We start from the raw sequence: 22332 nt of genomic DNA on the forward strand, positions 1-22332 counted from the left end.
ATCAATGGGGTTGGCGCGACTCAAAACGAGGGTTCAAGACCAATCCCGATACAGCCTATGATATAAATTGTGTTCATTCAGCCCTGTTGCGTGCCGAGCGTTGAAATTGAACGCAGTTGCCTACTCATTTAATCTCGCTCGAAAAAAGGTCGCGACCCCTCTCTCCAAAGTGCGACGGGGCGCTGATCGAAGAACTCCACTTGGCCTTTTTTGATCTTCTGGGGGGCGGGCCTTGTTAAAAAGCCGAGACTCCCCGACTTGATCATGGGCGATTAGCCTTTTTTTTTAAGACTCCGCCACGTGGGAGATCGCGTTGTGGGTTTTAATGAACATGGCAACCCCACATTATTCTTCATGTCTGGTCGTGATGCGGTTCGGTCGGAGAGGGGCGAGATCCTCTCTTTTTTTTTTCGCAGGTCCACATACAGTTGGGGCTTACTCCCAGATGCGTTCCCGCCTCGATTCGATACTGTATCGTAGAGTTTCGTATTGCTATCGATGGAGCTAGAAAAGCTCTCACACCACAAGACCGTCATTTGTACGTACACAGCATGCGTCATATACATCTGTATTCGCGAGGAACCGGGTTTCGGAATTTCCGGAACAAGAGCAAGGGGAAGGGGGGGGGGAAGTTTATTTCAAGGGAGGAGAGGGTGGGATGCTCTAATTAAGCGCCGAGCGCATACAAAGCGCAGATCACCTGAAGCCATGTGGCTCTTCTCTCATGATCATGGAAAATTAACGACAAGTCTAGATCTGCGCACGCAACAACCATGTCAACCGAGCCTGGTCCCGCCGAGTCTAGTCCCACTCCTACTACTGGTACATCAAAGCCCAAACCCAAACTCAACCCCAGCACCAACGCGAGCCCCAACCCCAAACCCCGTAAACGGTTCGTGGGACGCACGAGCAAGCCTGGCGCGGCGGGGACTCTGTCAGGAACGATCGCGAACCAGATCCCCGAGTCGATTTTGCGAGACCCGTTGTTGCAGGCTGCTGCAGACCAGCTTCCGCGTAACTATTCATTCGAGATCCACAAGACGGTCCATCATGTTCGGAAGAATGGCGCGAAGATGGTGGCGTTGCAGATGCCCGAGGGGTTGCAGATGTATGCTTGTACTGTTGCGGATATTATAGAGAGGTAAGTTTTGGGGGAAACGGGGAGGTTACCTTGTTGGGGGATATTAATGACAGCGGGATAGGTTCACTGGGCGTTGACGGTTATTATGGGGGATGTTACCTATGGTGCATGTTGCATTGATGATTATACGGCTGTTGCGCTGGGATGTGATATGCTGGTGCATTACGGACACAGTTGCCTTGGTGAGCTATCATATTCTATTGTTTCGTCTCTTGTTCTGATTTGTACAGTGCCGATCGATACCACAACGATCAAGACATATACATCTTTGTCGAGATAGCGATTGATTCAGAACACTTGACCAACACAATACGCATGAACTTTCCCAGTTCGCGACATACATTTCGGGAAAGGCTGCTCACCGACGAGCATATACCGACTGGAGAAAAGATTCACAGCGGCAAACCAGCTCTGGCGATTGAAGCTGCTCCCGAGGACACCAAGGGTAAATCCAAGGCGCCAGAAGAGGACCAGCCAACTCGACTCGCACTCGTATCGACGATTCAGTTTGTAGCTGCCGTGCAGAGACTCAAGGATGATTTGTCCGTAGAAGCGGACCGGCTGGGTTGATCACTGGTTCAGAGTCCGAAGAGTCGGCGCGGCCTAAAATGTGGCACGGTCGGTACGAAGCGATGATCCCTCGCTCAAAGCCGCTGAGTCCGGGAGAGATCCTCGGATGCACGGCTCCAAGGTTGTCCAACGACGTAGATGCACTGGTGTACGTAGTACAATTTCGTACCCTTTCTTTCATACTGCAGAGTCTAAATCTCTCTCTCCCTTGACTCGTTGGTAAAGTTATGTGGGGACGGACGCTTTCATCTAGAGGCGATGATGATCGCCAACCCGGCGGTGCCCGCGTTTCGGTACGACCCGTATTCGAAAAAGCTAACGAGGGAACGGTACGACCATGCGGAAATGCGTGAGGTTCGCGCTCAAGCGGTCCGTACAGCCACTCAGAGCTTGAGTTCGAGTTTGGATACAGCTGGAAGATGGGGCGTGATCCTTGGTACGTTGGGCAGACAAGGGAGTTTTAGGCAACACCAGGTTCGTTTACTTTCCCTATGTTTTACTACTGGGGGTGTGCGGTGAGGAGAGAGAAAGAGAGGGTTCGCATAACTCATTTAGGCAATCGTGGAATAGGCTATACAGCACCAGTTACGGACTTCGCGGCACACGGTCCCCTACGTCCCGATCCTGCTCTCGGAGCTCTCGCCGGCCAAGCTGGCGTGTTTCGGGCCTCACATTTCGGTGTTGTGCAGACGTCGTGTCCGCGACTGTCGATTGACTGGGGTATGCGTTTGCACGGCCGTTGCTGAGCCCGTACGAGGCCGCGGTGGTTATGGGAACCCAGCCGGGGTGGACAGACGGACAATGCGGCGACTATCCGATGGACTTTTACGAAAAGGATAGTGTTTGGGCCAAGGCGAGAACATGGAAGCCCCAGCTGGGTGTATGAATAGCGTTAAACGAGTTCTTTTGCCTTTTCCCTCGCCTTGGTGATTCTCGAGCTCCCTTTTGCTATGCGTAACAAGGCAAAAAAAAAGTGCACGTGAGAGAGAGAGACGAGACAAACAAACTCGCACACAAAAGCCGAACAATGGCATAATATTGCCCTCTGCCCTATATGCGAGGGGGGTAAATGGATACTGCCGAACAGGTGGGATTCTCCGACGAAATGCGGAACGAGAGTCCGGCGCAGAGGGGACTCCGGACGGCGTATACTGTACATGTGACGAGTACCCTCGGTGAATATTTGATCATGATTCGATGGATATATGGCTCCGTGGCCGGAATCAAATCATCCGGTCGGGAGGTGTTTATATGAATTTGGGAACAGACGGCGGGACGTGTGACGTTTTATTTTCTACTCCTCTGGGTGTTTGAAATCTTACTTGAGCAGACCTTGCCGATTTTTTCTCCCCCTCTCTCCCTCTCTCCTCGATCCGTCTGATAGTTTGCACACTGATATAGTCAAGGGTGTGTGAAACAGGGGCAGTGCTTTTGAGCGTATATAGAGTGTTGGCTGGTAACGCAGGATAAGCGCAGGCCGGGAGTTGTGTACGGTGGTTTGTACTTGTCGGGCGTAAGGGATGTCCGACGGTGTCGCAGTGTCATCGTAGCAGTACAAATTTGCTAGATCTGGGGCTGGCTCGGGTCCAACCTGGGGTCGTCTTATAACGCGCTTGGTCTGGTGTGATCTCTTTGGACTGCTTTCGCCCTCTTTGTCGCTTCCAGCAGCCGGCCACGACTTTGTCCCAACACAGATCGCCCATCGGCTCCCATCATCAGGACATCGAACAAACAACAACAACAAGCCAACACGACTTGTCAACACGCATTTGGTTAATCGCCCCGCCGCGGCCCTTCTTGCGCTCATCTGTCCTTTGTGACTAGACGCCTGTTGCTTGTTGCACAACTCCATACTCATAATCTCATAATTTCCCACAATTTCCCACAATTTGATCCATAAGCCGACCTGCACTAGTGCCTCTAACTCGAAACTCTGTCTATCCCAATGATATACTCCCTCGCTTCCCGCTGCCCCCTACCGCCCCAACGGCCAACCGGCCCATGTCGCCCGCCATGTGTCCCAAACACAGCGACACCACCCTTACCGCGACACATCCCGAGGTCCTGCCGATGCCCCCGACGCCCACGATGCCTACCGCTACGACGACCGCCCTGCCGGTGCCTATGACCAGTACAAGTATGTGTCTATCTCATTCCCCATGCCTTGCCCACAGACTCACCCCATGTGCAGTGGCGGCAGCCCCAACTACCAGGCTCAAAGCCCCTTGCCGGGAGCGGCCCATCCACCCCCGCCCCCTCCACCGCCACAAGAGTACCCACCCTCGACCGGCACGTCGCCCCACACGCCTGCCCAGCTGCCAGGCCACCCCCATGCTCCTCCACCGCCACATCCCGCCTACCACGACGTCGCTGCCCCGGGCTACCACCCAGCCCCGAGCGCTCTCTACTCGGCATCCACCTATGGTAATCTCAACGGACAAGGCCTCGATCCGGCAGAGCTCCCCAACGATCTGAGTGCCTTGGCCGACGCTCATCCCGGCCAGAAACCCCCGTACCCGTACTCGACCATCATTCGCTACGCGATCCAGGGCAGTCCCCGTCAACGGCTTACTCTGTCGGAGCTCTATGACTATGGAAGCCCGGTCCGTTTTCATTGCTTGCTCGTTCATTCCAATGCTCATTTTTTTTTTCTCTCATTTGGTCTAGTTTCCCGTGGTTCAAAACAGCAGGGAGTGGATGGAAGGTACCTGTCATCATTAGCCACAATCCGTACGCCGCTAACCGTCGATCCGTAGAACTCGGTACGGCAACCTGTCCTTGAACCGGTGCTTCGAAAAGGTCCCTCGGCCAATCACCGAGCCTGGAAAGGGATCATACTGGACTGTCAACTTGAACGGCCCTGAGGGCACCCGCCGTGTCCGTAAGCGTCGATCCAAAAAGGCCAAGATTGAAGGGAGGCAGGAAACGATGCGGGTAGCCAGGGCCCGTCGGCCACGGACACTGCATCACCGAGTGCTCCTACTCCCTCGCCTCCACCGCCAATCACCGGCGCCAACAGCTCGCCGCTTCCCCCACCCGGCCAGAACGGCTACCCGTCCAACTGGTCTAATGAGAACGAGCGTTGGCAGCAACAGCACACGCCTACTCCTCAGCCTCCGCCACCTCCCGGTCAGAATGGCTATCTCCAGTATCCTCCTGTGGCCCGGATAGCTACGCTCCCAACCCGGCTAATCCTGTGCTCTTTAATCGCCAACCGGCGGGTGGATATCCCCAGCAGCAACGTCCGGTCCCAACCAGCACTTGGCCCCACCACCAACCGGCTGCTTCGTCCTGGCCTCATCCTAGGGCAGATGCACCGGCACCGCAAACGTCCATGCCACAAACATACCCTCCTCCCCCGCCCCCGACGACCAACGGTCAGCGTCCTGTATCGTCCGCTGCCCAATCCGACGCGTCGGGTAATCACCAGAGCCTAAATTGTTTTCCAGCGCGTTGTCTTTGATATCTACGGCAGAGTATAATAGTAGACCTATGCTCGGTCCAATAGTAGATGTCCCAGCACAACCCCTTTTCTGTATGTATTGAGTCGTTACTGCACTGGTGCTTTTAATTGTAGCTCGTTCCTTCCCTCTTTTGTTAAATTCCCTTTTGGCTTCTATGAACCATCATTGTCGATAATTTTTATCCATATCGTTTATCCTGTATGTCTGGTTGACATTATCCATACCCTCGTTTCTTTTTGTGGAATTCATGTCCGTTGTTGTTTCGGTCTATCGGTATCATAGAACACTCGCTCCACACTTCGATTGTACCCTTGCTCTCTCTGGTTATCCTAGTTCCTGTCGTTTCAAGTTTTGTTCTTCACTGCTATAATGTACATTGGGTTGATCTTTGACATCACTTGGGCTGTGCTAAGCAGGGACTTCAGATCTCGAAAGAAAAAATATCCCCAACAGCTGTTCATATCCCGACGGTGCGTGCTCATGTACATCACCCAGGAACGTGCCACATTCCGGAACCGAAAAAAGTGAGCGCGATGTCTCTGTGAGTGCTTGTGGACGCGTCGCGTCGTGTCGAGAACGTGGTGGCTTGTTGTTGTGTTAGTGGCCCAAATCTAAAACTTGAGTTTAATTTTGTGAACGTGGATTGGTCGTGTGTGCATCGTCAACGTTGTGGCGAGCTTAAATTACGAGTGGCTCGTGTCTGTATGTCGATCTGCTTTTTTTCTCACCCTACAGAGCGGTTGATCCAACTCCTCCCCCCTCTCTATCCCCCGCCTCCTTGGAGGAATTTTCTTCACATTCTTGTCGTCGTCATTGTGAAAAACAATGTGCGTATGCACACTTCCATCGCATCAACACCCGAAGATCACACACAGAAGGACAAAAACACATCCGGGCCGGATGATGGCATAAGCCAAGACAAGAAATGGCAACATAAAAAACACACACACGCGCGCGCGCAATTACAACTCGTTTCGCTTTTTTTCTCTATTTATTTTTTCAGGATTATGCTATTTGTTTTACGTCGCGTGATGTTGTAATAGCGTAATGATAGTAAATGCTCACGGTGCTCGCGTGGTTGTGTCTGTGCGTATGAGGCGTAGCGCTCCTTTCGATGTCGAGATTGATTGCCGATTTGCAGGTAAGGTGTGTGGGGGAGGGGGAGGAGAACCACGTGTATCATAGTGCGCACCTGAGTGTGCCTTGTCTTGGTTTTTATAGTTTATGCGGGGAGAAGGTGTGGGGGTTATTCTAGGGTGTATGTATGCGCATGTATAATATTTTATCGAAGCGAATCGTCTTGGGCCAGTATATGTATTGTCACGTTCTATTCAGTGAAACGTTTCCTAAAATATCTTTCTTCTGTATTTATCGGCGGGGAGGGTCAGGAGTTTGTGAGCCGTACTGTTCTTCGGGGCTTCTTCGAGTCTGGAGAAGTGTGTGTCAAACGGCAAAGTACTGTACTTGTCCTCATGTGACCATGCGCATCGATACTATCGCAAGACATATGATTTCGTGTTGGGAGGTTCGCCGAATCAAGGAATGCAGCTTGATAGAAACGGGAGAGCTACTAGTGGCTTGATATTCCGTCTGCAAGAACGGTTTGACTCGTTTACAATTGATTGGAATGATTGGAGGCGATGATTATGGGCTCATGGGAGTTGGTGAAATGCAATATATTGTCTTGATTTCAGTTCAATTCCTACTTAAGTGTACATTCTTATTTCAGTATTTTAACCTTGTGCGGTGATGGAATGGGACTGAAATGTGGGAACGCCGTGGTAGGCCTTGTATATTGATAAGGAAGCTCCCTTGTCATTGTCCTGTGTTCCTCGGTGTTTGTGGCGAGGCGAGCACGGCATGAGTATCCTCATGACGGTGAATAAGAGTGATGACGAACACGACAAGAGCAATTGTGGCGACACCAACCACAACTCTGGCTACACTAGGGACTTTGCTATTGGTTTTAAGTGCTGATACATACACTGTCGCACGCATGAATGGTTTGTGACATCTACTTACTTTGTGCTTCCCGTAGGAATGGTATTACCATTAGACAGTTGTGCATAAACGCCACAAATCGTTATAATACATTCCCAGCAACAATTAACCTTTGTGCGGTTATCGATTGGCCGTCGTCATTTCTTGATCTGTTCTACAAGAGGCTACTGTAAACAACATGGTTGCGCCAGCCATTGAAACATTGCTTCCTATGTGTATCGTTGATACTATCTTATCTGAGAGTATCCCAAAAAGTCTTTTAGGTACGAGGTGTCTGTTGAAATCCATACGCTTATGTACTGTCAACTTTAGAGCTGCCGGCGGCATTTGGTGTTGACAGCTTTAAATTTTCTATGAAACTGAATGCTTGATAGTATATCCTCACCATTAGTGTACGAGCTTGTGTGGGAGTCTATTGTAAAAACTTGTGGTTCGGTTGGATAGAGCGTAAGGGTGCTAAAATCGGTGGACTTATCTGTATCGAAATAGCTTGTTTTTCGTTGGTGCTGTAAGCTCGGGATCAGTCTTATGCCGTCAATAAAACAGCGTTCATAAAAAACAAGTCGTGCTCAGGTCGGTTATTATAAAGCCAAGGATCGAGGGGCGGCAAGTGGTTCAGTTTGCATTAAACAACCCCTGTTTCAGGTAACTATTGTTAAGAAGGGTACAACTAGGTATCCAGTCAGCCGTGTGAGCCCGCACCAGCTTAACTATCGGATTTGCATTGAATGAAGCGTACAACAGGGTGAAAATATCCAACAGACGAATGTATTGTTGACTCTATAGAGGAAGATTCATACAGGACTTGAATGGCTATCCAATAATACCAATGTATAGACGAATCAATTACCTCATGATGAACCGTATTCGAATTGTGCCTAGAAGCTGGCCACGCTAGAAGGAGTCAATTCAAGACAATTCCAAGCGACGTCAAGTGGATATCACTCTTGCTCTGACCAGGGTGGACGAAGGAGGTATTATTGTCGGTAATAGTTTACAATATCTTGTTTTCGGCGCTTATTTGACTCACAAAGTGTGTATCACGTGTTGAATTTGACTTGTCTCTGCTCGACGTCAACCATGGGCCGCTCACGTTCTCGCTCTCCTACTAGGCATTCTTCATCCCGACGGGATAGGTCGACGGAGCATGATAGGGAGCGAGACTCTAAAAAATCTCGGCGACATGATGATTATGACAGCGATTCACGACGGAAACGTCACAGGAGCCGGAGTCGGGAGAAGGAGGACCGTGAGCGAGATAGGCACCGCTCGAAAAAGACCAGAAGTCGGAGCCGAAGCAAAGAGCGTGACCGTGATCGGAAAGAAAAGTGAGTGTTTCATCTTCTCGAGAAGCTTGCTCAATGCCGATTAATGCTTGGTAGAAAGCGAGACAGGTCATCCGAGCGAGCTGCTCGCAAGGCGGATAAACGCCGTGAAAGGGAAGAGTTGGGCGCATCGCTCCCCACGGTTGCGGCGGAACTGAGTGCATATGATGCCCTGGATAACCCATTCCATGACGCCAACTTGAACCAGCAGTTCAAGTGGCACAAGAAGACCGAGAAGGAGAAAAAGGCTGGCATTAGTGTACAAGAATCACAACGTAGAGAGGCCACACGAAGACAGGAGGCCAAAGTAAGTATTTTGATGTTTATGATGACTCGAGAAGATCCTGAAGGTGCTTTGGCGCAGGAAGAACTTGAACGCCTTAACAAGCGTCGCGCTGAGCGCGAGATAGAACAACAACTTCGGGAAGAAGAGGATGCTCGAATGCAACGATTGGCCGAATCTGCTCAAATGGCTGAATGGATATCAAAAGAAGGAGACTTTCAGCTGGAGCAGGAGAGGCGTCGTGCGGGCATTCGCCTCAAGGAGAAACGTGGCAAGGCCATTGACTTCCTTGTTCTTAACCTCAAATTTGCTACGGATGCTAGTGGGGATGTAGACGACGGTCTGGGTTTAGATGACATTGGGCTTGAGATTGATTTTGATGAGCCGTATGCAATCTTTGAGGTTTGTAATGCCCAACTATCACCAAATTATTTACTTACCCTTTTGCAGAATTTGTCGTTGGAGCAAACGGAGGAATTACATGACGATATCCAAAAATACTTGTCGCTTGAACAGTCTCAGACCAATATTGATTTCTGGACGGTATGTCTCTATATCCTCATTATTAAATTATATTATTCAACCCATTTTATCGTAGAATATGATGGTGGTGTGCAAGGATCGTTTGGATCAACTTCATTCCAATACGATGGGAAATAACAACAGTGTTGAATCGGATATTTCCTCTCTCTTGTCCGGAAAGACATACGACCAACTCTCCCAATTGCAACGACAAATCCAAACTAAGCTTTCCAGTGGAGAACCCATTGATGTTGACTATTGGGAGGGTCTTCTCAAGAGTTTGTTGGTCTGGAAAGCAAAGGTAACTTGTTAACCGTTTACTTCTTGGGATTTCGACTCACTTTACAATAGGCTAAACTCAAATCATTGCACGAGGCTGTCGTCCGGAATCGGTTGGAACAGCTTCGCAGGAGACAGCGAGACGAGGCATTCCAAGCTCAATCCGAACTCCTTGCTGCTGCTACATCACGCAACAGGGCCTTTGGTGGCGACATGCATGCAGATGCTGGAAAAGACACTGAAGAACCTGCAGTTAAGGAACAAGAGGATATTGAGCCGTATGAACGTGGAATGAGTCCCGAGCTCATTGATATTAGTAAACTTCCGTACGAAGAACGGCAGGTTGACATTATTGATATTGTGGAAGATTTGGCCCAATTGGTGAGTTGGATTACATTGATTTTTTTTATAGTTATCACTGATGGCTTTGCAGTTTACCAAAAGACGCGCCATCACATCCACCTTGTTTGTACCTAAAGCATCCAAGCCAGAGGTCGTTGTCACTGAAGGAGTTGTTGTTGACACCGGCGCATCATCTGCCGCTGACATCGAGTCGGAGGCTTTGTACCGCGCCGAGGCCGAGAAGAACATGGATGAAGAAGAGGAACTCTACAATCTAGAGGAGCTGATCGTGAACCCAACTACCTATACATGGGAAGACAAATATCGACCTCGCAAACCGCGTTACTTCAATCGTATACACACAGGTTACGAATGGAACAAATACAATCAGACCCATTACGAGTAGGTTCTTCGTGTGTTTGGATTCTTGAAGATACTCATGGGTTTTTTATAGTACCGATAACCCTCCACCCAAGGTTGTTCAGGGCTATAAATTCAATATTTTCTACCCGGACCTCATCGACAAAAGCAAAGCACCTACTTACAAGATTGTCAAAGAACCTGGAAACGAGGATACAGTGCTCCTTCATTTCACTGCCGGTCCACCTTACGAAGATATCGCCTTCCGAGTCGTCAACCGTGAATGGGAATATTCTCACAAAAGGTACGCCTGGTATAACCGCACGAGAAACCAGTCTAACATGTTACCGATAAACAGAGGATTCCGCAGTAGTTTTGACAGAGGTTGCTTGTCACTTTGGTTCAATTTCAGGCGCAACGTAAGTCGATCTCTTTATCAGCTGCCCATAGCTCACGCTAATAACTTTAATCAGTACTACCGCAAATAGTTTTTCTTCAACACCAATTCTCGTTGTCGCGCCTACTTATCTATTTTGTATTGTACCAAATAACCATTACATCCTACTACGGAACAGTACGTGATTAAATCTGGGATGCATGCTCGGTTTCTTGGCATTGTGTTACTGGAACCTTCTCCGTCCCCACATCAATGCATGCCAGGTACCTGAGTCCGTATAGGCCACTGCGTCGGTATGGGCCAACTATTTTGCCTCGATTCAAACTCAGATGGAAACGTTGACTGATGGCCAGCTACTCAAGAACCAATCAGGGCATATGCTCGGGCCTCGATTTTTGACTATTTTTGTATTCATTTATAGTCCCCTTGGGTCCGGGCAATATGTTAACCTTGACGTTGAAAACATTAAGCACCATATCAATCATAACTCGTCTCTGGGTTCACGCCCAATTCGTCAACCTGGTACCCACGATCTGGGTGCACCAATGCACCTTGCACAAATATGATATCGTTTGCATTCCGGGGTAAATTGGCGTTGATCCGGCACTTTACATGTGCATGCTAACGCACCTCGTAGGGTATGGCATAGTAGAGACCCAAGCATATTGAGCACTAGAATGTTTCCAATTGGTATCTCATATTTCCCAATAATCGGCTTAAAGTGCAGGCTCCCAGGATATCAGCCGAGAGTCTACTAATGGCTCTTCATTCTCCTCTGAGCAGCTGATTATTGAACGTCCGTAGTGTCTCCCATTATGATTTCCTCGTACGGAATCGACAAATACCAAGTACCGAGAATTATGATCATGGTCACCAACGATAGCTCCACGATTGATAGAGTCTTCACAACTTCGGACGACGGCATGTACTTAAACATGAAATGTTAATGCTAGATTTGTGGTAGTGAATTTCTGATGCAACAATAATGAATAACGAAGCAACATGGTACATAAATAACGCGCATATACACAGACCCGCTCTTCGCTTACTGGACCTCACCCACATATCAGTAAAGGCCTGGTAGTTGCTGGAGGGGGGACTACAATTTTGTTTGCCTGGTCTGTGATGTGCTGCTACGCCCATGATTGCCGAAGCCACCGAGCTGCCACTCGGGATGCCGTCCAGTAGTCAAAATACAACATTGATCTGTAACTTCCCAATGTCAAAGGCCCTACATTGCCGAGATTAATTTGTACAATGTCTATTAGTTTTAATCTCAGAGGACCATCTCAGCATGTGGTTCTTGTTTAGAGTGCCAAGTGCCAAGTGCCATATCCTAACAGTACGACAGATACAAGAAGTCGATCTTCTACGGTACCCACTCTAATCACTAGATATTATACTTGCAAATAGCACACGGCGCAAATGCCCGGACTGAAGTAAAGTGTCATACCTCTATGTTCTCCGATCCCGATGCACGAATACGCATTAGTTCCGAAACCTTGAGATCGCACAACCTGGTCCACTTCCATTGCCGTCGAAAAACCTCAACAGTTCCATTCCTATGAACCAGCGAGGGACTAGTTGTTAGGCAGCGCACATTCAACACGTTCAATAACTCGAGTTAAAACTCGCCCAACTTGTAGGCCTACTAGTAATTCTGCTGAATACTCAACCGGGCTACTCGTTACACCGAGAATCGCTATACAGTTTCAAGTGCTAACCACGTACAGCCTACCCATCATACACATTATCGGTGCTTATTTCTCCTGCAGGCCTGGTTTCTACCCTTACCTTTTAATCAAATTCTCCATTGGAGGCACAGCACTCGCTGATTGACCCCTAGATCGCATTGAACCGGACCGATTTTAGCCTCTTCATGGCTGGGTAATAACAGCGGTGCCCTGAGGACTACGTCTATAAAAATTATTGGATGACTTGGCACGCTGTTCATGCAGATAAGCCCGGCAAGGGCGCCTAGTTTATACTTGAATCTGGAAGATCTATGCGTGCTCCCTTGCCCAAACGAATCCTGAATGGAGATGCCAACGTGCTGAAATTAAGTTGCATGGCCGCATTGCCCTTTTATTGTAGATCTGTGCCTTGAATTCTACCGGTGATACTCTTATAGTACATAGCCAAGCTTCCATGATCGAGTCTGCTAACTAGTGTTGCGTAGAGTGGATGTCAATAAATTCAAAGGTGGCTCTATCCGGCACCACTCTCAACTTCGACCACAGAATTCGTGGTATTGTTTTGTAGAGGCTTCCTACGATCTACTTATTGAGGCTAAATTATCCATACTCCGCAAATAGTAAGTCACACAATCACTACTAGGGGTGTGGCAGTGTGGAACTGATGAAGGGGGCGCTTGCCCGTAACATCAGTAGAAAGCTCTCACTTAGCCACAGCCCGCGAACAACAAAAGATCCAGTCATTATAAAAGATTCGAGAGGGCTGTGGTAGAACTTGGGCTACACGCTCTCTGTGACGAACTTCTGTGGTGGGTTTCAGTGCTCATCTGAAAAGCGTATCATTCTAACTCAATTAATCGGTGATTTGGGGCGTAGGCACAAAGCAGGAGCCAGAAGTTGGTCTTCGTGAAGAAGATTCGAAAGGGAGCCTGTGTTCAAGGCTCTCAACAAAGATTTCTGTCGGGGAAGGTGCCTGGAAGTTATCTGGAACCGGTTTGTCATGTCCCCAACTCCAACAGCAGAATATTCTTCAACAATAATTAAAACTCATACGTACGATGGAAAAATGCTCGGTGCAGCGGATGGGCAACCAGCTGTGTAAGCCCCCATACATGCTACGCGCAGCTACTTGATCTCCTTACTCTGTTATCACACATCCACTAGCACTATTAACATTTCAAAGGGAAAGAAAGGGTAAGCCCGATTCGTATGCTAGAAAAGAGTGCGCACGCTGAGATGTGTTTTTGAAAAGTCTTGAAGGCTCTGTTATAGCGGGCGCTATTATAGGCGGCCTTGTAGTGCTCGTACTCATTTTGGCCGTTTTCTTCGGACTCCGTCATCGCCGTCGAAGAGCCAAAAGACAAACAGCTTCTATCACAGAAGCTGGTCAAGAAGGCGAAAAGAAAAAAGAGACATGTGATGAGGCTAACGAGCCGCCCCCTCCCTGTCCTTATTCTAATCACGGAGTTACATACCCAGCGGCTACTTTCCAAGGGGTTCAGAATAGCATAATTCCTTGCCAGACCGAGCTCGTCCCGAGCTCATCCAGTCTACGACAATCATTCGATAGCTCCAGGACCTACCCAATTCAAACCAACTACAGCAATATCACGACCCACGCGCCCCGCCCACAACCACACCGAACAGGACCTTCAATTGCTCACAACCTTGACCCAAGCTCAAATGGGCCTCCGTGTATGAGCTGTGCACTACATCATCCCGGTGCCTCTCACTCGGGCGCTATGTCTCTCGTTTCAGCTCAGGATGAGGATGAAATATACAATCGGAAACAGTATGTTTCTTCGGCCTCACCTCCACTTCCACCCGGCGCAATGCCCCCGTTATCATCGCCTACTATCGAAACATATGATAACCAAGCCAATTCGTTGTCGCCGCCTGAGTCGCCGAAGTCCCCGGGGGGAAGTAGCTTAAGTCGCTGGATAATCTCGCCTTTGTCTCGGTCTGGAACAGCGAGAACTGCACTTCCTCCCTATGAGCAACAGGGTCATGGACTACAACACCGGGTATCTGAAAAGAAAGAGAAAGAAAAGGATGAAAGTGCATTGGCTGCTTCAGTCTACACCTTTATGTAATTATTTGTATCTCCATACTTCGGAACCAAATACGCGCATATACCTGCTGCGAACGACCCAAGCAGCATTCCCGGGAGACCTGATTATGGACCACAGCGAGAGGCAGGCTGACGTAAGGCTTAGGGCAGGCATTACGGGACCGGTGGCTGGACAGCCTCAAATCAAACTACGATCTCTATCACACATCCGTTGGTGCGGGAGTAGGAACGCGGCTGTTGAGGAGAGCTGAGCTGAAGTAGTAGCTGAGCAGTAGAAGTGTGGAAAGGCAAATAGTGCTTGTGGGTACGTGAGGTGCGCGATTTATATTTTGTTCTTATCCCGTGTGCAAACCAGACTTTGTGATAGAATTGTGGAAATGTCGTTTGGGGGTCCCCGTAAAGGATGTTTCAAGTGTGGCAATCGTACGTTTGATTTGGTATCCTTCCCAAGTGGCAGGGTCGTTTACGCCTCGTAGTCGGACACATTGCTGAGGCATGTCCTTCCGAAATGCGCCTATGTTATAATTGCAGGCAACCTGGGCACGAATCCGTCAATTGTCCAAGCCCCCGCAGCACTCAGGCCAAGCAATGCTATATGTGTGGGGGAGTCGGCCACATTCAAGTAGACTGTCCCAATAACCTGCGTCCAAGTGGTGGGGGCGGAAGCGTGGGTCCTGGTCAGAAGTGTTATGTGAGTGACAAATTTAGCCAATGCGAATTATCTCTCATTTCGTTAATGTTAGAATTGTGGTCGTCCTGTAAGCGACTCGTTTATTCAACAGTAAGACTATATTATTGACCTACTGAAGGGTCATATTGCTCGTGTGTGTCCCAGTGCCGCGGGTGGGCTCGCTGGAAATTCAGCAGCTGGAGGGGGGTTCCGTGGTGGATCTGGTCGTGGGGCTGGGGTCAACGCTACTGTGAAGTGTTTCCGCTGCCAAGGCCCAAACCATTATGCTCGGTATGACAGCCTTTTGTTGGTATTTACTGATCGTGACTGAACGCGTGCTAGTGATTGTATGGCAGCCCCAGGAACGATCACACTGGACAGCAAACCAAAGACATGCTACAAGTGTCATAAGGAAGGACACGTATGTAACCTCTCAGTATGCGATAGCCCCACAGCTAATCTGTTGGTTAGATTGCACGCGCGTGTCCAGAAGGTGCAGAGTATGCTACTTGAAAGTTTTGTGTTTCTACGTACCCGCAATTGAGTGCGAATAGTATTACTTTATCTTCTCATATCAGAATCTGGATTGTGATGAAGCAACAGTGGTTTGGTTAGATCAAAAGACCAAACGATGATACTAGTCCGGACTGCAGACGACTACCGTGGAATAATAAGTCTGCAAGACCGCGGCACCAAACTTGTGTTGTGAGGTAATAGAACTTAGATGTCCCACACGACAGAGTAATAGACAAAGAAACTGATGGGGTTCCTGGCACCTCATTTCGTGCTGTATCAGTGCTGTGGTATTGTTATTCGGTTGGCGTAGGGGGTACCCTATTTGTAGGCGCATATATTAAACCGACAAGAACCAGTTTGACAATAAATAAACCACAAAACTGAACAAGTCGGCATAATCTAAGTTTTTCGCCTGTTGGACCTTCGAGGCACTTCGGTAGGTGAACTGACTTTTGCGTTCCTTTTTTCAGAGACCTGGCTTCCAGATTCCTCGTCCGATTCAGATACCTTCCGCTTAGTTGGCTTTCTGGGCTTAGACGGTTTCCCCGAGCGAGGCACTCCTTTTCCTGATTTGGGTTTGATTTGCTCGTCCCAGCCACCCCTTTCGGATAATTGTTGATCGCAGTCCACGCTCCTTCGTTTACCGGCTGAACACTAAGACGACCACGATTCAACAGCGGCATTGCTCCCAAAGCTTTGAGATCATCCTTGGTAAGATACGAAAGTTGATTTTGTCTGTCCTCAGAGTTGGAACTGAGTTGAGCCAAATCTTCCACAGAGGTTGCTGAAGTGATGGAGCGCAATGTGGCCAGGGAGACAAAATGCTTCAGACGTGATTTGAACTTGAGTTCGACCATCCACCAGGTCGGCTCAGACTTGGAATCTCGAGAACTCGACTTGGCGTCATAGTATGGATGTGTCGGATCGTTAGCGGTATCTGTAAATACCAATCAAGTTAGTTTACTGGAGGTGCTCTTGTAACTAGGGCTTACAATCCGGAAATGCCTCTTTGGATACCTAAATAGGATATGGGGTGATTACATGAGTGCGACAAGATAGGTAAAACTTGCCTCGGCAAAAGCAGCGATACCTAGCAAGCATAAGTCGATGTACGGCCATCTTCCTGAGATTAAAACATACCTGGAGTCTTGCAATTCGAGTGATAAAACAATACGTTATCTCCCACTTTCATCTGATCGCGCATGATGTTCTTTGCTTCATGATTCCTAACACCTTCCCAGGCAGTAGTACTACACAAGTTAAGTACGCCACAAAGTCAGTTTGGAGATTATTAGACCCACACACAGGCTTCGAAATCGTCCACAGAGAACTAACTATACGTAAGATTGTGTACCTCATAGCTCGAACAATTTGCTCACCTTTACATCCTTTCCCTTGACGATACGGCTGTCAGGCTCAGCTTTCATTAGCCAGTATCTAGACATTGTATGTTGGAAGGAGAAGGCTGAAACAGAATGGGTGGCGCGTCGGAGCCACATCGCGTAGTAAACATTAGCCAACGCGGTCACGTGAGATCCGAGGGACCGTGGTAGGCCTTCAATGCTCGATCAACAGAGCCTAAATCGTCACAACGGGATTATATTTAACCCCCATACGGAAGGAAGTGGAATATATTTTGCTCCCGCAGCGGGTGTAAGACGGAGGAAACGGTGTCATTAATCGTCGGATTGAATCTCGGTTGCAAACAGCTGAAGCATACAGTGAACTCCCCAAACACTCTAAGTAATCGATATCATGAAGATAAAAACACTATCTAGCTAGAAAAAGTACGTACGTACAGAAACACGACATGGTAAATGATCCAAATACACTTATATATGCAAATCCTCCGTCCGTGAAAACAATGACATAAACAGCAATAGTAAATAAAACGTGAGTGTGTATGGGGGGGGAGGTACGGGAATTTATTTAAATGTCGAAGTTGCATATTTGGGCCTTGATCTCGTTCCGCCTGATAAAACTTGAGTTTGTTCCTCAACTTGGTATTTAGAATTTGATTCGCGCAGTTGGCGAACAGCCAAAATCTGCTCAACCCAGTCCGAGGTCGAAGTGGTATTTTTCGCGGCTTCTTGACCGGTGGTGTATAGTGCGTGTTCCGCGGCTTGGTCAGTCAATGGGCCGGGTTGTGTACGGATTCCCCGCCGGTAGCTGATAATCAGAGCAGCAGCTTCGGGGTAGAGTACATCTGAAACGTACTGAGTATAACAAGGATGTCAACATCCCGGTATGGTGGTCAACGACGATAACTTACGCCCATACGTTCTTCAGCCGTCAATGCTTCGTAGTCCGATGCGCCACTGGGCCTAGGCGGCTGCAGCTTGACCAAACTGCGAAAGTCTCCACGAGTCGATGGAGCTGCCTCGAGGATCTTGACCACCGTTAGGGGTTCATCCTCCAACTCGGTGGAGCTGCTATTCTTTTCTCAGGTTGTGGTGAGAATCATGCCCGAGGTTCATTTCCTGGTCAGTGCCCGCGTATCCACATCGGTTCCCTGCATCTGCAACGCCTCGCTCCCCATTCCGTCTAGCTCAGCGTTGTTTTCAACATCTGATGCTCCAGCCTCCTGAGTACTGCCATCCTGAGAATCTGCTCCTTCTGGATTACCTGGCTCGTAGCCTCACCTTCCTCCTTGCCCTCCTTGCCCTCCTGGTCGCCGCCATCCACATTTTCAAGTTCCCCGCAGGCCCACCGTTCACCTCTCAGTGCCCACCGACTAAGCTCAAACATCAGTTCTTCACAATCGTCCTCATTCAGATCACCCGTATAGACCGAATACGCAAGATTCTTCCGCGCCCGACCACCTTGCATGAACACCGCGTGTCTGTCCAGCGTAGGTTGAAGTTCCTTGCCAGCGTCGGAAGGCTCGGCTACCAAAGTGCCAGGCTCTGTAGAAGGAGAACCGTCCTTGGTCTCGGGTTTGGACAGCTCTGCACCGTCAACGATGCCCTTTCCCGGAATATACCTCCTCTCGATCAGTCCTTTCAAAAACGGTAATACGGGCTTGAGTTGGTCGCGGATTCTCTCGCGAGAACAGTATTCTCTCGAATCGATTTGTGCATCTTTAGGTTCGGGAGCTGGGGAATCTGCACGTGGAGCTGGCGAAGGTTCTCGGATCCCGGTGGGCCTTTCGTATGCGGTAGTAGTGTACCGTTGGTATGCCCCGAGCTAGAGTTGTTTTTTTAAGGAGAGAGAGATATGTCAAATTAGATTGAGGGCGATGCCAAGATTGGAAAGGAAGAGAGAACTGACAGGACAAGTAACGAATCCCTCGTCCAGAGTCGTCAGAATCTCGGGTCGGCCTGCCATTCTCGTGCTCTCGTCTGCAAACATGCACTTGTATTTACCCTTGAGTCCGCACGCTTCTTGGATTTGCCCTCTCGTGGGTGGTACGAAATGATTTTAGCAGGATAATACCGAGTCTGAGCAATAATAGAGAATAGTAATAACGATGAGTTCCGTCTGCATAGATCAAGCCGGGAACCAAAGCTCACCCGATAACGACACAACACCGTCATCCCGTTTTCCAAAACATCTTCATCTTCCGACTGCTCCGACGATTGATCGTCCAAAGCCGTGTTCCCACTTTGTTCGTCATTGTCATCATCCTGAGGACTCTTGGACCTTTGAGAGAACAAGAGAAAGATGTCTTCGAGACCGTCGTTGGATTCGGTGTCGATCTCAAATGCACACGTGAGCGCCCGTTTCCATGATGTTTCGAGTGCAGCGGGCGAGGAAGTTGGAAGTATGGATGATAGTTCGGTTGTGGGTGGGGTTGATAATCCACCGGATACCTGAGTGAATGCTTCGTTGTCCGGATTAGGAACTTCGACATCCACAACAGGTGGCGAAAATGCAGACTTGAAGGTCGGAAATCGGACGCTTGAGCTGTTTGGTTTTCGGAACGTCAGGATATTAGATTCGGCAGCTGCGTTTGGGGTTAATTCTCGTTCGATGCCGAGTCCGCAGAGGGAGAGTTGGAGTCCGTTGGAGGTGTTTTGTTTAACCTGTTTATGAGTATAAGCAAAATACCGAGTAGCTGTAATTTCGTGGTTGGCATACCTCGGCGGGCCACCAGCACCACTGTTCTCCGAAAGTCACAGGGTGCTGGTTCCCAGGTACAACCTGACACTTTTCAATGTCCAGCTTGATCCATGTTAGCCCTGTCAAATCATCATACGACCAAACGTCCTCTCTCGGCTGCACATTCAAAGTAGTCGACGGAATAACAGGCTTGGTTAAGAACGAGCTGGATTTAGTCAAGAACGAGGCAGGACGTAGTTCCAATGGGCCAGATGTGGAGTCGGGGTGGGGACTAGACCGAGGGGGCGTAGACACTCTCGATTTGCGACTGGGTTTGGGTTTGGGTTTTGGTTTCCGCGTCGTTGTTTCGGTAGCATGGGACTTTCGTCTCTTGTGTTTCTTAGTTTTCTCTTCTTCCTGTTCCTGGGACGAGTCGTTGCTCTCGGTGTATACAGGTCGTTTAGCTGTCCGTGCAGGTTTTGCGGCGATCAGAGCCGGCTTGGAAGTATTAAGTGGAGCACTGGATTCAGTAGGTTGAATGACGTCGATTTCGAAGAGCTGGCGGCTGTAGATTCGGAGTAATGGTACTCCCAGGAGCAAGTTTGGGCTTGGCCGAGAACGGTGCGGGTTTGGCTTTGTTAGTATTCACCAGCCCAGACGGCGGAGATATTTTCGATTTCCAAGGTGCGGGGGATACAGTCTTGGACAAGGTCGAAGCCAAAGTCTCGAGTTTTTCATCGCCCGAGTTGGGGTCGTGTATCTCTGGGTCGATCGGTGCGGGGGGATCCTCCTTTACGCGAAGTTTGATCTTTCCGACCTTGACTCTTGCACCAGCTACTTGCTTTCCTTTCCCACTCGCAGATTCACCTTCTGCTTTCTCCTCGTTTCCTTTACGGGATGAATCGTTTCCTTTTTCGGTCACATCCTTTGTCGTCACACTCGCCTTGCCGTTCTGCCTACGCCTCTTGGGACTAGCAGCCGGTGGATTCGGAGCCGATGTCGATAGCTGTCGTTTCGGGCGAGGCCGGGACTTCCATGGTGGTTCAGTCGCAGAGGATAGAGACCTTTCCCGTGTTTCCTGATGCTGCTGCGGCTGGGGTGGAGATGTTAGCGGGAAAGACGCCCGGCCCAAGGAAAGTGTCGGAGCAGGAGAAAGCGACGATTCTCGATGAGGTGGGGTGTAGAGGGCGAGGGTGCAAGCCGGGGCGAAGGGGGCGCCGAGCTTAGGTCCGAGTCACTATCTGAACCGAGGCCGCTAATTGTAACGATTCCCGGTTTTCCCCCACCACCGGTTAGCTCTATGAATCATTAATCGCTGATAGGTCTGTATGGCTTACTGGCCCATGATGTTGGTCTGAACGTGCTACGAGCTCCTGGAGCGCGGTTGATGTGATTGATAAGTTTGTGCAGAGTTTGTGGATTGCCAAGGTAGGAGTTGGTCGAATGGTCGTGCACTCGTGGATCGAATGATCCACATCCGCGAAATCGTGGCGCGCACGTGATTGTATGTCTTGCCCGCGAGAAATTCATTTGATGTGTTGCGTAAACACGAGGAGACGCGAGTAATACACGGTTTGGGGTTGTTGGGTGTGTGTATCGTTCGTTTAGTGTATATGTATCAAAGCGGGTGTTTCAGACATGTACAAGATGCACACTAGCCTATTCAGGAAAACTAGAACGGTTATGTGTGGGGCGTCATTCTTTTGGATATAGTATGCGCTAGCAGGTTGCACAGCAAGTATTACAGGCCAAGTACAATACACAACATAAATCACCGTTTATTCCGGGATGAATGCTTTGAATATTTTGACTTCTTCCTTTGGTCTGTTCCTAAATCAGACCCAGTATTGCCTGGTTGGAGAAAAGGACTAACCTGTCTTGGGCATCGGTGCCCACAGCGCCTAACCTTTGTACAACCCTCATTCCATTGCTTACACGTCCAAATATGGTGTGCTTGCCGTCCAGGTAAGGTGTAGGCGCGAGCGTAATGAAGAATTGAGAGCCTAGCTAGAGTGTGAGTCCCTAAAACCACTTGCTCATTTGAACGAATGTACCATTTGTGTTTGGTCCCGAGTTGGCTGTTGGTACAAGGTTGAGCGAGTGATGTGGCGGAAAGAAAGCAGCACGTACCCATGGCTAAGATTCCAGCGCCTGTAAACCTGAGCTCGGGCGTAATCTCGTCCTCGAATTTCTGGCCGTAGATACTTGTTCCACCGCGACCTGTGCCGGTTGGGTCTCCGCCTTGAATCATAAAGTCCTACTTTCTCTCAGACTTCGAGTGGTATAAAGAGGGGAGAAAGGGGTGCATACGGCGATAATACGGTGAAATATGTTTCCGTTATAGTAGCCTCTCTTGAACATGGTCAGCTTCCAACTCATAAAAACAAGAAGCAACACACCTTGGCAAGCTCAGAGAAGTTCTTGCATGCCTTTCTTAACCGTCCACAATCAGAACCTGTACGCACACTGCTGAGAGATACAGACCTTGGGAGCATGCTGCTCATACAGCTCAAACGTTACATCTCCCATATTCGTCTGCAACGTTACCGACGAAGTCGACATGGCGGGTGGTATATAGTGTGTATGGCGTGCAAGTACGAAAAACACGTGACCAGGCAAGCAGACATACATAATCATCATATTAGCCTCGGCCTTG

General features: G+C 49.1%; 6 protein-coding genes across 6 annotated transcripts; 4 read left to right on the forward strand and 2 right to left on the reverse strand.

Annotated features, from left to right (window-relative positions):
* Positions 1–773: 773 nt before the first annotated feature.
* On the forward strand, positions 774–5148 carry RhiXN_04458 (diphthamide biosynthesis protein; the record flags this gene model as incomplete). The annotated part of the gene is made up of 10 exons (XM_043324275.1): positions 774–1141; positions 1372–1683; positions 1772–1859; positions 1937–2147; positions 2282–2431; positions 3773–3848; positions 3903–4314; positions 4399–4415; positions 4468–4592; positions 4634–5148. The coding sequence occupies 10 exons, from the start codon at positions 774–776 to the stop codon at positions 5146–5148; spliced, it is 2274 nt and encodes a 757-aa protein (XP_043176694.1).
* A 3108-nt stretch (positions 5149–8256) lies between these two features.
* RhiXN_04459 (Cactin) lies at positions 8257–10775 on the forward strand (the record flags this gene model as incomplete). The annotated part of the gene is made up of 10 exons (XM_043324276.1): positions 8257–8504; positions 8559–8808; positions 8866–9186; positions 9235–9327; positions 9383–9607; positions 9658–9966; positions 10019–10329; positions 10382–10591; positions 10646–10706; positions 10761–10775. The coding sequence occupies 10 exons, from the start codon at positions 8257–8259 to the stop codon at positions 10773–10775; spliced, it is 2043 nt and encodes a 680-aa protein (XP_043176695.1).
* Positions 10776–13444: 2669 nt separating this feature from the next.
* RhiXN_04460 (Zinc finger, CCHC-type) lies at positions 13445–14471 on the forward strand (the record flags this gene model as incomplete). The annotated part of the gene is made up of 3 exons (XM_043324277.1): positions 13445–13476; positions 13543–13572; positions 13631–14471. The coding sequence occupies 3 exons, from the start codon at positions 13445–13447 to the stop codon at positions 14469–14471; spliced, it is 903 nt and encodes a 300-aa protein (XP_043176696.1).
* Positions 14472–14957: 486 nt separating this feature from the next.
* RhiXN_04461 (Zinc finger, CCHC-type) lies at positions 14958–15632 on the forward strand (the record flags this gene model as incomplete). Its single annotated transcript, XM_043324278.1, has 5 exons — positions 14958–15140; positions 15193–15230; positions 15285–15410; positions 15462–15540; positions 15591–15632. The coding sequence occupies 5 exons, from the start codon at positions 14958–14960 to the stop codon at positions 15630–15632; spliced, it is 468 nt and encodes a 155-aa protein (XP_043176697.1).
* A 402-nt stretch (positions 15633–16034) lies between these two features.
* On the reverse strand, positions 16035–17080 carry RhiXN_04462 (thymocyte nuclear protein 1; the record flags this gene model as incomplete). Its single annotated transcript, XM_043324279.1, has 7 exons — positions 16035–16236; positions 16266–16572; positions 16628–16652; positions 16688–16725; positions 16776–16885; positions 16937–16965; positions 17015–17080. 7 exons carry the CDS (start codon positions 17078–17080, stop codon positions 16035–16037), a joined length of 777 nt encoding a protein of 258 aa, XP_043176698.1.
* Positions 17081–17560: 480 nt separating this feature from the next.
* Positions 17561–22238, reverse strand: RhiXN_04463 (peptidyl-prolyl cis-trans isomerase, cyclophilin-type protein; the record flags this gene model as incomplete). The annotated part of the gene is made up of 14 exons (XM_043324280.1): positions 17561–17851; positions 17908–18072; positions 18139–18251; positions 18278–18821; positions 19001–19075; positions 19148–19660; positions 19716–20241; positions 20297–20898; positions 21612–21679; positions 21731–21754; positions 21807–21933; positions 21987–22028; positions 22076–22105; positions 22161–22238. 14 exons carry the CDS (start codon positions 22236–22238, stop codon positions 17561–17563), a joined length of 3198 nt encoding a protein of 1065 aa, XP_043176699.1.
* Positions 22239–22332: the final 94 nt, after the last annotated feature.

The sequence above is a fragment of the Rhizoctonia solani genome, chromosome 1 (assembly GCF_016906535.1).
Source record: "Rhizoctonia solani chromosome 1, complete sequence".
Taxonomy (NCBI): domain Eukaryota; kingdom Fungi; phylum Basidiomycota; class Agaricomycetes; order Cantharellales; family Ceratobasidiaceae; genus Rhizoctonia; species Rhizoctonia solani.